At 38.7% G+C, this 16,625-nt stretch overlaps 1 protein-coding gene across 1 annotated transcript; it reads right to left on the bottom strand.

The window, feature by feature from the left end:
* Positions 1 to 6,360: 6,360 nt before the first annotated feature.
* Positions 6,361 to 13,058, bottom strand: G6PC2 (glucose-6-phosphatase catalytic subunit 2). The gene is made up of 5 exons (XM_027523469.1): positions 12,841 to 13,058; positions 12,159 to 12,268; positions 9,932 to 10,043; positions 7,826 to 7,941; positions 6,361 to 6,872 (listed from the first exon to the last, which is right to left on the bottom strand). Exons 1-5 carry the CDS (start codon positions 13,056 to 13,058, stop codon positions 6,361 to 6,363), a joined length of 1,068 nt encoding a protein of 355 aa, XP_027379270.1.
* Between the last annotated feature and the right edge of the window lie 3,567 nt (positions 13,059 to 16,625).

The raw sequence follows: 16,625 nt of genomic DNA on the forward strand, positions 1-16,625 counted from the left end.
AAGACAACTGTGTCCACTTTCACTACTAATATTCAACATAGTTTTGGAAGTCCTAGATACAGCAATCAGAGAAAAAAAAGAAATGAAAGGAATCCAAATTGGAAAAGAAGTAAAGCTCTCAGTGTTTGCAGATGACATGATACTGTACATAGAAAATCCTAAAGATAGTATCAGAAAATTACTAAAGCTAATCAGTGAATTTAGCAAAGTTGCAAGATACACAATCAATACACAGAAATCACTTGCATTTCTATATGCTAACAATGAAAAATTAGAAAGAAAGTTAAGAAATCAATCCCATTCACCATGGCAACAAAAAGAATTAAATATCTAGGAATAAACTTACCTAAGGAGACAAAAGAACTGTACACAGAAAATTATAAGACACTAATGAAAGAAATCAAAGATGACATAAACAGATGGAGAGATATTCCGTGTTCCTGGGTAGGAAGAAACAATATTGTGAAAATGACTGTACTACCAAATGCAATCTAGAGATTCATTGTGGTCCCTATCAAATTACCAATGGCATTTTTCACAGAACTAGAACAAAAAAATTTCACAATTCACATGGAAACACATAAGACCCTGAATAGCCAAAGTAGTCCTGAGAAAGAAGAATGGAGCTAGAAGAATCAACCTTCCTGACTTCAGGTTATACTACAAAGCTACAGTCATCAAGACGGTATGGTACTGGCACAAAAACAGAAATATAGACCAATGGAACAAGATAGAAAGCCCAGGAATAAATCCATGCACCTATGGGTACCTTATTTTTGACAAAGGAGGCAAGAATATACAATGGGGCAAAGGCAGCCTCTTCAATAAATGGTGCTGGGAAAACTGGACAGCTACATGTGAAAGAATGAAATTAGAACACTTTCTAACACCATACACAAAGATAAACTCAGAATGGATTAAAGAACTAAATGTAAGACCAGAAACTATAAAACTCTTAGAGGAAAACATAGGCAGAACTCTCGATGACATAAATCAAAGCAAGATCCCCTATGACCTACCTCCTAAAGTAACAGAAATAAAAACAAAAGTAAATAAGTGGGACCTGATTAAACTTAAAAGCTTCTTCACAGCAAAGGAAACTATAAGCAAGGTGAAAAGACAACCCTTGGACTGGGAGAAAATAATAGCAAATGAAACAACTGACAAAGGATTCATTTCCAAAATACACAAGCAGTTCATACAACTCAATGCCAGGAAAACAAACAACCCATCAAAAAGTGGGGAAAAGACCTAAACAGACATTTCTCCAAAGAAGACATACAGATGGCTAACAAACACATGAAAAGATGCTCAACATTGCTTATTATTAGAGAAATGCAAATCAAAACCACAATGAGATATCACCTCACAACAGTCAGAATGGCCATTATCAAAAAGTCTACAAACAATAAATGCTGGAGAGGGTGTGGAGAAAAGGGAATGCTCTTGCACTGTTGGTGGGAATGTAAATTGATACAGCCACAATGGAAGACGGTATGGAGATTCCTTTAAAAACTAGGAATAAAACCACCATATGACCCAGCAACCCCACTCCTATGTGTATACCCTGAGGAAACCAAAATTGAAAAGGACACATGTATCCCATTGTTCATTGCAGCACTATTTACAATAGCTAGAACATGGAAGCAACCTAGATGTCCATCGACAGATGAATGGATAAAGAAGTTGTGATACATATACACAGTGGAATATTACTAGGCCAAAAAAAGGAACGCCTTTGAATCAGTTCTGATGAGGTGGATGAACCCAGAACCTATTATACAGAATGAAGCAAGTCAAAAAGAGAAAGGTAAATATCATATTCTAACACATATTTAAGGAATCTAGAAGACTGGTGCTGAAGAACTTATTTACAGGGCAGCAATGGAGAAACAGACATAGAGAATAGACTTATGGACATGGGGAGAGGGGAGGAGAGGGTGAGATGTATGGAAAGAGTAACATGGAAACTTACATTACCACATATAAAATAGATAGCCAATGAGAATTTGCTATATGGCTCAGGAAACTCAAACAGGGGCTCTCTATCAACCTAGAGGAATGGGTTGGGGAGGGAGATGGGAGGGAGGTTCAAAAGGGAGGGTATATGTATACCTAGGACTGTGAAGAAAACCGAGTGCTGAAGAATTGATGCTTTTGAACTGTGGTGTTGGAGAAGACTCTTGAGAGTCCCTTGGACTGCAAGGAGATCCAACCAGTCCATTCTGAAGGAGATCAGCCCTGGGATTTCTTTGGAAGGAATGATGCTAAAGCTGAAACTCCAGTACTCTGGCCACCTCATGTGAAGAGTTGACTCATTGGAAAAGACTCTGATGCTGGGAGGGATTAGGGGCAGGAGGAGAAGGGGACGACAGAGGATGAGATGGCTGGATGGCATCACCGACTCGATAGACGTAAATTTGAGTGAACTCCGGGAGTTGGTGATGGACAGGGAGGCCTGGGGTGCTGTGATTCATGGGGTCGCAAAGAGTCAGACATGACTGAGTGACTGAACCGAACCAAACCGATGGCTGATTCATGTTGAGGTATGACAGAAAACAACAAAATTCTGTAAAGCAACTATCCTTCAATTAAAAAATAAATTAAAAAGAAAAAACAAAATTTTTTTTTCAGAGAAAAGCACTGTGTGATTTGATCTGTGTTATCCAATTCAGTAGCCACAGATGCACATAACTATTTAACTTTAATTAAAAATAAATAAAATTTTAAAATGCAATTTCTCAGTTATGTTAGCTGCATTTTAAGAAAGTAATGAAATGCATTTTAATAGCCATACATGGCTAGTGGCTACAACATTGGACAGTACAGACATAGAACATTTCCATTACTGTATAAAGTTCAATTGAAGTGCTGGAATATGGAATATACAGACTTCGTATCCTTAAGAAATGAATAACTTCTTAAAAAACAAGTCTTTTGACTTTCTTTTATACCAAGGTATTTTGGTGTTTTTTTTTTATGCACCAAACTTATTTACAGGGTGTGAATAAATATAAAGCATTGAGAGATACAACTTTGAGCTTCAAGGGCATCTTATAAGAATTTTAAAAATATCCATCTGTTATACTGAAATAGGCATAGAGAATACACCAACTTAACCCTATGAGGCAGACATCCTTTCAATGGGTTGTCAAAGGAAAGAGATTCAACACTCTTCTTGGTAGCTAGTTTCAGCAATAATAAATTAATTTGCATTCCTCTCAAATGTATTCTTGATTAGACAGTTTCTTAAGTCCCCTGTCTAGATTTCTCATCTTGAAAACTCATATTGACACTTTTCTTCTGAAAATGTAGCTATGTAGACATTTTGAATATATGGTTATACAGTAAGTCAAATGCGCTCAATTTCCCTTACTTTCAGCAAATAATTTGGAACCAGTAGAGTCTTTTCCATCAGGATTAACGGCAGGCATTTTCTCCAAGGCGGTGAGAAGCTCTTCCTCTAGCTGTCTAAGCAGTTTCAGTTTGCAAAAACAGCTCACCACCATATGAATCCCTCCAGGAGACCTCAACTAGAGCAAAGAGGGGAATTTCATCACATGGGGACTTTAGGACTTTACGGCAGATGGGGTTTGAGTTGTTGGGGATTAATTATAGAAAATGAGCCCATACCTCATCCTATTCCCCTTCTGAGGATCATGCATCACCCCACAGACAGGACTTGGAATGTGGTGGCTGAAGAGAACTTCTCTGTGAGAATCAGGAAGGGATTTACGGTGGAGTCAAACATTGCAGCAGAATCCCACTGGGTATCAGCATCCCACTTTCCTCAGGCCTTGGTGACAGTAGGCTGATGCTGTGTCGGGATGGGTGATTCTTCAAAACAAACATTACTAATTTCAAATGAAACTTTGATAGAGGGCTCTCAGACAGGAATGAGATCTCTGACAAGTGCAGAGGTATAGGGAATGAGGCATTTGTGCTTAGTCACTTCAGTCGTGTCTGACTGTGCACTACCCATGGACTGCAGTCTGCCAGGCTCCTCTGTCCATGAGATTCTCCAGGCAAGAATACTGGAGTCGGTTGCCAATTCCTTCTCCAGGAAATCTTACTGACTCAGGGATTGAACCTGTGCTTAATAAAGGATTAAAGGATTGGTGTGACTTTCTACTGACCAAGTGTGGGGTGAGGTGGGAGGGATTGAACTAATGAACAAGGGGCAACACCTTTAGTATCATATCTCTTTCACCCAAAGGCCCCATAGACATGAGAAAAATTTCATTCTTAACATAATCATTCATCATCCTCACCTTCTTGCTTAGGAATCACTCAACCTCTGAAACCAAGTTCAGTTACCTTTTTTAACAAAAGCTATCACAAATTGTGTCTTGTAAAAGTAACAGCTTATACTTTGTAAGTACACTTCAGATCAGATCAGATCAGTCGCTCAGTCGTGTCCGACTCTTTGCGACCCCATGAATTGCAGCACGCCAGGCCTCCCTGTCCATCACCAACTCCCGGAGTTCACTCAGACTCACGTCCATTGAGTCAGTGACGTCATCCAGCCATCTCATCCTCTGTCGTCCCCTTCTCCTCCTGCCCCCAATCCCTCCCAGCATCAGAGTCTTTTCCAATGAGTCAACTCTTTGCATGAGGTGGCCAAAGTACTGGAGTTTCAGCTTTAGCATCATTCCTTCCAAAGAAATCCCAGGGCTGATCTCCTTCAGAATGGACTGGTTGGATCTTCACACTTAGAAAGGGACAAATAATTACTTTGATTTTGAGAGGTTTTGTTAGCCTCAAATAATATTTTGTCAAATAGCACTTGCTGGAACTGGTGTTTTCATACATATTTATGGATTATTTAATATAATATCTAAAATAATTCATATATTGGTATTCTTCAGAAGAGTTACATAAAGCATTGTGGCAGATCACAGGTCACTACAATATGTAGCAAAATCTGACTCAGAATGTACTTGATTGAAATGAAATAGTTATCAACTTAAAGTTTAGAATTACTAGGTCCAATGAAGGGGAAACAAATTTACTGAAAAACTTTTAGTATGTTAGCATTCCATCAATAATAACTTTCTAAAGTAAAGCTGTATATTTTCATCACAGTTCAGTATATGCAGAACTCAACTAATAAATATAAGCATTTCACAATTTTCCTGGGTTAGAGCATGACCTACAGGAAGGCACTCGATTTCCCTGGTTTTGAAAGATTAGCTCCTAAAAATAACATATAAGGATGATGTAATGAAGAGATAAACCTTTGGGGTGGAGTAAATAATGTTCTCAGCAGAGAGTCTTCAGAAGAGTTTATTAAAATGTTGGAAAGTACTCCCATAAAACAGAGACCAAGAGTTAAGAAGAGATTCAAGTCCAGAAAGTAACCCAGCCTATTTCCTTCCCTGTGGATATGTAACCATAACTAGAGCTACTGCTGGCCCCATCCGTACCCAGCATACCTGATATAAGTCAAACAGGATACGATATTTTAAGGTCATTTCTGGAAAAATTACCAACTTGCATGGCAAACATCATAGAACCTATGTAAAAGCATTCATTCCTATAGATTTTTACCTCTTGAAGAAACAAAATACAGTGTCATGTAAATACGTGTCAGAAGATTGGGTTCTAATGTTCTCATGGTGGTGTGATACCAGTGAGTTTTTTCACCTGAATGAATCTCCATTTCCTTATCTAATCACTGAGGGGATCAGATCTGACTGCCATTAAAATGCCCACAGGAGCCAGAAGCAACCTGACTTTACGATGATAGTTTTCTGATACTGGTGGTTCTCTAAGGTACTGAAAACAGCGACAGCATGCAGAGTGCATGTCTCCTGGTGACAGTCAGCTACAGTGGACTGTCTCCAGGTGGGAATGCAGGCCCTGTGTGACCAGACAGTCAGATTATTCAGGAAAATACAGAAATTCAAACTTTTATGTCAAATATCCTGGTTTTAAAATATTGGCAGCTAATCTAAATTTAGGGCTTCTCTGGGGGCTCAGGGGTAAAGGATCTGCCTGCAGTGCAGGAGTTCCAGGGTTCAAACCCTAGGTGGGGAAGATCCCCTGGAGAAGGGAATGGCTACCCACTCCAGTATTCTTGCCTGAAGAATTCCATGGACAGAGGAGCCTAGCAGGCTATCATCCCTGGGGGTCACAAAAAGTCAAACAGGAATGGTTGACTAACATACACTCTAAAAGACGGGGGAACACAGGTAACTCTGAAGGCCAAACTAAACATATATGAGAATGGACTGGGTCTTATGGCTGCCATTTGTGACCTCCAGCTGGAAGCCTCCAGTTTCTGTCTGCTCTGCTGGTCTTATGTGAACATGGGGTAGTGTCATCCTGGGGCCGCAGGCACCAGCCCTCCACACAATTCTAATTAAGCTTTTTGGCACTTGGTTTCATTAACATATGAATACAGTAGGGAATCAGGGCAACCACAGTCAGTGGGATGGACGCACTTTTACAGAAAGACAGCACGTAAAACAAATACTCGGTGTCAGTGGGGATCTTGATGAAGTGGTAGAGCTGCAGAGTGGTCAGCGAGACCAGGGCACAGAGCAGCCGGAAGCTCAGCCTGTAGCCGTTTTCTCCTCGACAGCTCCTGAGGAACATCTCTGAGTTAATTGCAAAGCCCAGGCCAAAGAGGACCCCGAGGTTTCTCACAAGTCCGGCAAAAGGTGTGGTGTCAATGTGGATCCAGTCGGGGTTGGCGCACCACTTCTTGGCTATGGGCACGGACCACAGCAGGTCAATGTCAAGATGTCTGAGCAGCAGGTAAAAGCCAAGTGCAAACAGGAAGAGGAACAGGTTGGTCTTCAGGTATACACTCAGGCTGGCTGTTTGGATACCTGGAGTGTATTCAAAGATCTCCGCTACCAGGACGCCTGGGGATTGGAAAGCAACACTGAGCAGAACTGTGTGCCTTTGAGACTCTCAGGAATCATTCCTCTCTGCATTAAAGAATTTAGCCACAGTTTTCAATGATAAAGGGCTGTAGAAACCTAGGTTCTATCCATTTTCCAAAACCTGTTTTTTTAAGGCAGTAACTGAAACCTCACTTTTCCCATGGTCTTTTACCCATCCACATTAGCACAGGGGGGATTTTCAGGAGTCCAGGGCACTGAGTGACAACCCACTTTATAGGCAGAGCACTGATCTGCTGCTGCTGCTGCTAAGTCACTTCAGTCATGTCCGACTCTGTCTGACCCCATAGACAGCAGCCCACCAGGCTCCCCTGTCCATGGGATTCTCCAGGCAAGAACACTGGAGTAGGTTGCCATTGCCTTCTCTGGAGAACTGATCTAGGTGCTTGCAATTAATATTTCAATTGCCACAGCCAGTTAATGTAGAGAGCCTTTGAAAGATATGTGGAGTTGAAAAGCGGAAACTCGATCATTGTGAATGCTGGTAGAAATACAAAGCAGCTGCTGAATGAAGTCCACAGTTAGGTAATAATCACTGCAGGTGTTTCTGAGAGAGTGACACGGTGTGCAGGTTGGAAGGCCATTATTAAGTCTCCCAAACCAAGACACAAGCACACTGTCCTTCGTGGTGTTTCGGGAGTTGGACTCAGCACTAGTCACACTTTAGAGAAGCCCAACCGTGTCACCAAGAGGTTATGCGCTTATACTTTTGAGTGAGAATGTGTACCATTGCCTGTATGGAGAATTTGAGAGATATGAAGAACCACTTAAGCTCCTAGGGCAGCATTAAATATCAGTGGCTTGATAGAATTACCTGAGTTTGGGGAATCAGTTAGCAGGGAGAATCTGACAACATAAAACAAAGGACACTAAAGCTTTCAATGATACAACAAAAGGTAAGTGATCATATTTACCACCAATTACTCCAAGAATAACTTGATGAGGAAAATGTGTTGCTATGAATACTCTGGAGATGCAGACATTGATTTGAATCAACCAAAAGAGACTCCAAAGAAATGACCAAGTCAGTCTACGATGGAAAAATAGAGACAAGCATAAAAAGCAAAGAAATTGTATCACTCATAAAAATGGGCGGGGGGTTGACACCAGATGATCTTTCATAGAGGAATCTTCTAGCTGTGATGTAATATCATAATTCTAGAGGGTCTTTCAATTTTGTTTGCACTCCATAGGATTTCAAATGTTTTAACAGATGTTTCTATATTTATCGATGCATTAAACTGAACCAGTGCTAGGCTATATTGTGAAATTTTAATAAATGCTGTAAAAAGAAACCAACTTGGCATCCTGATAATTATTCTAATGAAGGGAAATTCAAGCTTGGGGGAATTATTAATATTTACAGTGGTCTAGAATAAATTATATATATTTTTACTCCCTGTCATATGTGCCTCCTCTTTCCTCTCAACGTCTCTTTGCTTGAAGAAAACTCACAGAAGAGGCAGCTGCCAATCTGATGAAAAGCACACAGGCATTCCATCAAGGGCAAGTTTTCATTGGGTTTAATTTCAAGACTCTCAAGCTCTCAAGAGTCCTGGTTCCTTGGTTTTTGACACGTAGAAAATAATAAACAGAAAGTGACCTATGGGTTATATATGTTGAGTTAGAAGCAGTAGTATGCAGAAAACTTATAAAAATATTTAAGTCCAAGCAATGTTCATCATTTTAATAAAAAATATTAGCAATAATGAGTTCTAGGAATCCTTGATGGTTCTGAATGATTTGTCCCTGATAATTGGACTAAATTTTGGATATTGAAAAGTTAAGGAATAGAGAGAAACAAGAATTTCAAAGAGAAAATAAGCAGGGGGTATCCATATGGAAGAAGAATCAACAAGGATGTGGTAATATTTAGGTAAGGTGTGGGCACTCAGTACGTTTTGATGGATCAATGAAATGATGCAGTTATAAGAATCAAAGAAGAGTTGAGAATTTTTTTTTTGAGAACAAACAAATAATTTTCCAGGAACTGGAGGAGAAAATGAGCTACAGAGAAAAGGAAAGGCTTATCTAGATTCCTACTTTGAAAAATTGTCTATGGATAGAAAATGCTAATTTTTAAAGATGACAACATGTTTTTTACCATTGTTGTTTTGGATTGGATAATGAATACCTTAAGGCATACAGGTCACAGTCTCATTAGGATAAACTTTAAAGATGCCCAAATTCCTTTGGTTATTTGTTTTGTATATTACCCAATATTACTCTGAAAAGTGGAATATGAGATGGAACTTGGAAATTCTTTATTATAAAGAACTTTAATGTAATGGTGTATCTTATAGTAGCTTTTATGCAATTAACTGGAGAATCTTATCTCAGACTGCCTAATAATTTATGATTAAAGTGATGCTCAAAATTATTTTAATGATAGTTAAAGTATATCAGGAAAGAAAAGAAGGAAAAAGTATAAAAATTTTGAATAATTTAAAGGTCTAGGCCTTTCAGAATGTTATGAATCTACTAACATTAAATCTACTAACATTAGAATTTAAGTTTGCTTCTGGATGTTTTAAATTAAAAGATTGCATAATATTTAAAGCTAGAATATATGTTATTTATGTCAAAATCATTAGTTGGTCAAAGAAGAAAGCATAATTATACTAAAGTAACCAATGTATTCGAGGGGAATGAGGCTTCTCAAAAATTTGTTTAAAGTAAGGGAATATGCATGGAAAAATACTTCCTTATATAATTTCAGATGACTTATTTATGAACTACTAAAGTGAGTATAGTATTATGGGGACCCCAAAAGCACATTTTAAAAGTCATTAATCAATTAAACATTTCCAACCCTGTAATGTGGTAATCATTATGAGCTAATTAGGATATTATCTTAAAAGCAAAATATTAATCTCCTATTCATTTTGCTAAGTTGGCTATGATAGAATTGAATAAGCACATTTTAATAACTAAAATTACACTAAACTGAATTTTTAAAAAGACTTTCTGTGTTTAAAACTGTCATGTTCCAGGGCTACAGAGATTGGAGCAAAGCTGACCTGTGCAGAGTGATAAAAGACTTATCCATCTGACTGACGGTGTGGCTCAGGGCCGCTGTCACCATGACATACCAGACACATGATGAACCCATCGCATGGCCAGATGGACTTCCTGCAACAAGAAAGTGGCAATCCATTTGAAAGGTGGTTAATAGAGTACAACTATCAGAAATGGACAATAGAATAGCATATTAGCCATGAATATTACAAATAACTCAGAAAAAAGCCATAGGACATAGGCTGTATGTACTGTTTAGTAATGGGTAGAAATAAAGAAAATTGAGTCAAATACCAAATTTCCCCAGGTTATTCAAGTTCATTGAAGTCCAGAAATCAAAATGTTCAAGTCTAATTAAGAACTCGGGCTGTTGCATCAAAAAATCTGCCACATCCTTAGTCATTCTTCATATCTAATTGTTTTTAACTGATGACAAAATTGAAGTACTTGGATTGAATCTTGAATCAGCTTATTTTCTTTGGGCTGAAAAGTCAAACATATTAAAGCTATCACTGCTGTGTCTGATTTCCCAACTAACTGCTATGTACTAGCTAGCCCCATGCCCATCTTGTGACTGGTTGCTGCACTAGGAGTCTTTGTCATTAAATGGAAAAGGGAAGCTACAAAGTGGCATCAATCCTGGCAGAATAAATCTGCAGACAGGAAGCCTTTCTACTCCCAGAATGTCTTTCCCATGTCACTAGATCTTTTTTTAAAAAATCACTTTGTTTTGATGTACTCCTTGAGTTTTTACCAAGTGGAGATTCATTGAGCTTAATTCATTGAGTCTCTTTTTGAAAAACACCAGTTTAAATAAAGACAAATCTATGACTTATGGATCTCTTTCTTTCAAATTGATTTTTTAAACAGAAATTATCAGGGCTTTTTATATGTTTCATGTATTGGAAAACTTCAAGGAATGAATGTAAAATGTAGTATTTCTTTTTTTCTTTTCCAGAAAATGTCTCATAAGACAGAGCATGTGCTGGGAAGTTCTGGGATAAACCAAAGTAGCATTTCAATTGAATGGCAACCCACTCCAGTGTTCTTGCCTGGAGAATCCCAGGGACGGGGGAGCCTGATGGGCTGCCGTCTATGGAGTCACACAGAGTTGGACACGATTGAAGCGACTTAGCAGCAGCAGCAGCATTTCAATTGTCCCAGATACTATCCATCCATCCATCCATCCTGCATTGTTTTCACAAAGATAAAATACATAGCATCCCTGACATGATGGAATGCACAGTCTATTGAAGGAGTCAGATATTAAATAACTACTACTACTACTACTACTAATACCAATAATACTATAATAATAATATAATATTAGTAGTATTAATAATAATATTAATAATACTATAGAGTGATAAGTACTATAACAGATGGATGCCTACTTTTTTGGTAGAAAAAAAAAAAGATATTTCAAAAACTTATTAGGAACTTACACATTCACTGTATTCAAGGTTAGTCTCAGGATGTCAAATGCCAATAATTTGAGGCTATGTAACAAAACTGTGTGGAGGTACAATATAACACAATCTTACAAAGTAAAACAATATGCAATTTACCTTAGATATATATATTTAAAACTTTTTATAATCTTAAATTCAACTCTCATAGTAAAGATTTTATACTCATACAAAATCTTACTTATGAGAGAGTGGACCCAGAAGTCTACTGATGTACTGTATACACAAGAGAAAAAGCAAAGTGGAAAGAAATAACTCTACGATTAAAGAGAATTTCGGCAGGCAATAGTAATACCAGGAAGTCCTTACCTTTCTTACAGAAACCCTGTCTGTTGTCTCATTTATGTGATTCTCAGATCTATAATAACTTTGAAAGGTGCACAGCAGCAGATAAATCAGCATTTCCAGTATTTTAATATAGTTTTTAAAAAATGTGTTCTAGTTAATTGTCTTTTGTTTGTTTCTATATCAGACCATGACCTCCTTCCAAAAAAAAAAAAAAAAAATGCCAAGAATAAAATCATTTGGGGAATATTCTTTTAACTTATCCTTTTACAAATTTTTTAGAAATGAAATTTTCTTACTCATAAAAGTTTTACCCTTTTCACTAGCAATTTTTGTTTATGAACTTTTAGCATCCTCACCCATGCCATTTTCTTTAAAACCCTCTATGATATTGTACAGTTATTAGATGATAATCATGTACAATGGCTATCTGTTGGAATATCTTTAGTAACCTGAGGCTGCTTTAACAGCTTACCTGGACCTGTTTCGCATGTAGTGGGGAACTGTTCAAGGCATGGACTTGAGTGATTTGGGTAAATCTGAGTTTCTTGGACCCACCAGTAAGGCCGATGACCAAATAATATCCTGTATTTAAAGAAATATAAATATGCATATATATTTAAACACACAGTTGTTACTTAATTGGAGACTAGCTATTCTCTCCTATAAAAATGACTCAAGCAGACTGTTGATGAGGAAAGCTCATTATTGAGAGACTTTGAAAGAATTTAAGTTCTGGTCTGTCTCTCATTATAGAGGATGAGTCATATGGAGTTTGGGATCCTAGTTTCCAATAAAAACAGGGACTTTTTTCCTTGCAAGGGAAGTCTTTCAGTGCTTTGGATACTTAGACTGAAAATATCAAAGTGGTCTTTGGAATTATTAATCTGTTCATTATGGTGCAATTCGTTTAACTCACTTCTTGGTTAATCATACCATATATGTTATAGGCTTTTGGAATTTACTTCTAAGTCAGATAAAGTATAGACTTCTATGCTTTTTTGTAAGTTCTGTTTACGAATAGGTGTTTCAAGTTAACCAGTATGTTTGAAAGATCATCCAAGTAAAACTATACACGTCTGAAATGTGATCATTAAGCCAAAGCTACAAATTTAAGAAGAAGCTTTATGAAGAATGAAACAAAACAGAAGGCTTACCATTTAAAAATAAGATTGAACCAATCCCCAATGACTGCTACCCATATCATCTTAGTTCCAACTGTCTGATTAAGTTGAAACCAAAGTGGAAAATAAATAGAAAAGATATTCCGGGGATCTCCAACATTGGACATAAAATTTAGAAAATTGTAGTAAGCTCGGTAGTCCTTCTGCAAATGCTGAATAACGAGCACTCCATTCCTATGAAGGAAATCCATCTTGAAAGAGAGGCAGTTCTAAACATAGAGTGAGCGGAGCTGAAGTGCTCTGAGTTCTACCATTTTTATACGTTTCTCTCTTGGCGTGTCCAGCCATTACTGTGACATGTGATACTGACCATCTGTGGAGAGGGCATGTCTGTCCTCTGCTGAAAAGTTCAACTACTTTATGATTTTAATTGATGCTAAAGAGGTGAAGTAAATGTGGATCGGTGGCAAGTCGAGGGGAAATTTGGGTAGAGACACAATGCATTTCTTATACAGTCTGTCTTTTGTGTGAACAGTTGGATCATGTTTGCTTGAAATTTTTGCACGGTTCATTTCCTTCAAGGGCAGAGACATTAGCAATTTCTGTGCTTCACTAGAAGACTATGTAAATAATTACTGCATGTCAAATAGCCCTTAAAGCAATGCATTTTAATTTAAAATAGACTGTGGCTCTTTGACTATTTTATTGGGTCTTTCAGGAAAACAGATGAGTAAATATCTAGGCATGAAAAGTTTATATGATATGACAGTATTTTCTGATTGCAGATGTTTAAATAAAAATATTTTACTATTTCCTTATTAGCAAAGAGAATAATATGAGAGATATGGAACAGAGAAGAAAATACATGGAGTTTATGAAATCTGGAAGGAAATGTGTTATTTTTCGACTGTGAGGCCAGAAAGCAGACATGGAGATTACTGAGTAGTAGGTCTACTAGATGGTAGAACTCTTAGGAATGAGGCATATTTTTATTGGCTAGCAAAAACAATTGAGAGCATGGGAGAGTTGCTCGTATGACAGAGCCCAAGAAAATAAAGTCAGTCACTGTTTCCATTGTTTTCCCATCTACATGCCATGAAGTGATGGGACTGCATGCCATGATTTTAGTTTTTGAATGTTGAGTTTTAAGCCAGCTTTTTCACTCCCCTCTTTTACCTTCATGAGGAGACTCTTTAGTTCCTCTTCACTTTCTGCCGTAAGGATGGTGTCATCTGCATATCTGAAAAGTGAAAGTGAAAGTTGCTCAGTCATGTCCGAATCTTTACAACCCCATGGACTATATAGTCCATGGAATTCTCCAGGCCAGAATACTGGAGTGGGTAGCCTTCCCTTCTCCAGGGGATCTTCCCAACCCAGGGATTGAACCTAGGTCTCCTGCATTGCAGGCAGATTCTTTACCAACTGAGCTATCAGGGAAGCCCTGCATATCTGAGGTAATTGATATCTCTCCTGGTACTCTTGATTCCAGTTTGTGCTTCATCCAGCCTACCATTTCATGTGATGTACTCCATCCCACTCCAGAACTCTTGCCTGGAAAATCCCACAGATGGAGGAGCCTGAGTTGGACAAAACTGAGCGTGTGACAGTGACTTCACTTTCACTTTTCACTTTTGTGCATTGGAGAAGGAGATGGCAACCCACTCAAGTGTTCTTGCCTGGACAATCCCAGGGACGGGGGAGCCTGGTGGGCTGCCGTCTATGGAGTCGCACAGAGTCAGACACAACTGAAGTGACTTAGCAGCAGCAACTCTGCATAAAAGTTAAATAAGCATTCAATACGCCAGCAAATTTAGAAAACTCAGCCGTGGCCCCAGGACTTGCCCCATCGTTTAATGGCACCTTATTATGGGGATCCAGTGTCTACAGGTACCTCCCTAGACTCTTTGCTTCTCTTGGAGGAAATGTTTTGACTGACCAGTCTTTTGGGGTGCTTTTTAAAAAATTCTATGCCTTTCCCAGATAAATAAATTTCTGGTTATGGAAGTTAGGCATTAGCATTTTAAAAATACTTTCCAAATGATTGCAATGTGCAGTTAGGGTTGAAATCATTGATATAAAGCAATTCATACATAGCTTGTTCTCCTTTTGGCCTTAAACCCCTCCCTCTGCCAGAAGTCTACCTGAAAGAAGCTGCACTGACATTTAATATGTCAACTATTGGGCTTAATTGGATTTCCCATTACATTAGATTTTGCACTAAGTGATGTATCTTGTCAAGTCTTCGGAGACTCTATCTCTAGAATGAAAGAAAACCCTAATCTCCAGAAGAGGTAAAGCAGTGGAGGTAACTGAAGTACCCTTCTCATGAAATAGGGCATAGTAATGGCAACTTTGCTCACTGGGTTTTCTGTGCTTCTTTCCCAAAAAGAGCTTAAAATACAGCCTGGCTTCTATGGGTGAGAACTTGGGTCTGACAGTCACTAAGCAGGACTGCAAATGGCATCAGATCACTTTTCAGAAAGTGTCTTTAAATGTCTTCCAGGAAATGAGTATTAATCTCTGTCCATGGTGAGAACCTCACAGTCTCCTTTATTATTTTTACTGCGGTGGGAGGAGAGCCAGGAAGTAGTCTGCCAGCACTGGCTCTCCCCAGGTTTTGCTCTCCCCTCGGGCAGACTACAGACTATGAATTATATTCACTCTCATTCTCCCACTACTGTGCTAATCTGATCTGAGGGATGTTTGGGATAAAATTAGTTGTGCTGAAAACTCAGTTGTGCTTTAGAATGTCTTGCATTTATGATCTGCCAGTTATTTACCTTTAAAAATACTCCATCTGGGGACTTTGCTGGTGATCCAGTGGCCAAGACTCTGTGCTCCTGAGGCAGGGGGCCTGGTTCAATCTCTGGTCAGTGAACTAGATCCCACATGTTGCAACTAAGACCTGGCACAACCAAATTAATAAAAAATCATAATAAAAAAAAACCACTCCATCTTATTATCCAATTTTAACTTCACAGAGGTCTTCATTTTAGGGATGAGGAAATGAACAAGTAACTGCCCAGGTCATTTTTTTTAGTATGGGAGGCCTGCTTGGAAATGAAATTTTGTTTCCAGAGCAATGATTTTTCTCAATCTAAGCCTTGTCTTGGCTTCTTAAGGCCAATATTGATGAAATTTTTAAACAGCTGCAAAATAAATAATAGCTAATGCTATTGGGCATCTGGTCCCATCACTTTATGGGAAATAGATGGGGAAACAGTGGAAATAGTGTCAGACTTCATTTTGGGGGCTCCAAAATCACTGCAGATGGTGACTGCAGCCATGAAATTAAAAGATGCTTACTCTTTGGAAGGAAAGTTATGACCAACCTAGATAGCATATTCAAAAGCAGAGACATTACTTTGCCAACAAAGGTCCGTCTAGTCAAGGCTATGGTTTTTCCAGTGGTCATGTATGGATGTGAGAGTTGGACTGTGAAGAAGGCTGAGCGCCGAAGAATTGATGCTTTTGAACTGTGGTGTTGGAGAAGACTCTTGAGAGTCCCTTGGACTGCAAGGAGATCCAACTAGTCCATTCTGAAGAAGATCAGCCCTGGGATTTCTTTGGAAGGAATGATGCTAAAGCTGAAACTCCAGTACTTTGGCCACCTCATGCGAAAGTTGACTCATTGGAAAGACTCTGATGCTGGGAGGGATTGGGGGCAGGAGGAGAAGGGGACGACAGAGGATGAGATGGCTGGATGGCATCACTGACTCGATGGACGTGAGTCTGGGTAAACTCCGGGAGTTGGTGATGGACAGGGAGGCCTGGAATGCTGCGATTCATGGGGTCACAAAGAGTCAGACACGACTGAG

Source organism: Bos indicus x Bos taurus, chromosome 2, assembly GCF_003369695.1.
Source record: "Bos indicus x Bos taurus breed Angus x Brahman F1 hybrid chromosome 2, Bos_hybrid_MaternalHap_v2.0, whole genome shotgun sequence".
Classification (NCBI taxonomy): Eukaryota; Metazoa; Chordata; class Mammalia; order Artiodactyla; family Bovidae; genus Bos; species Bos indicus x Bos taurus.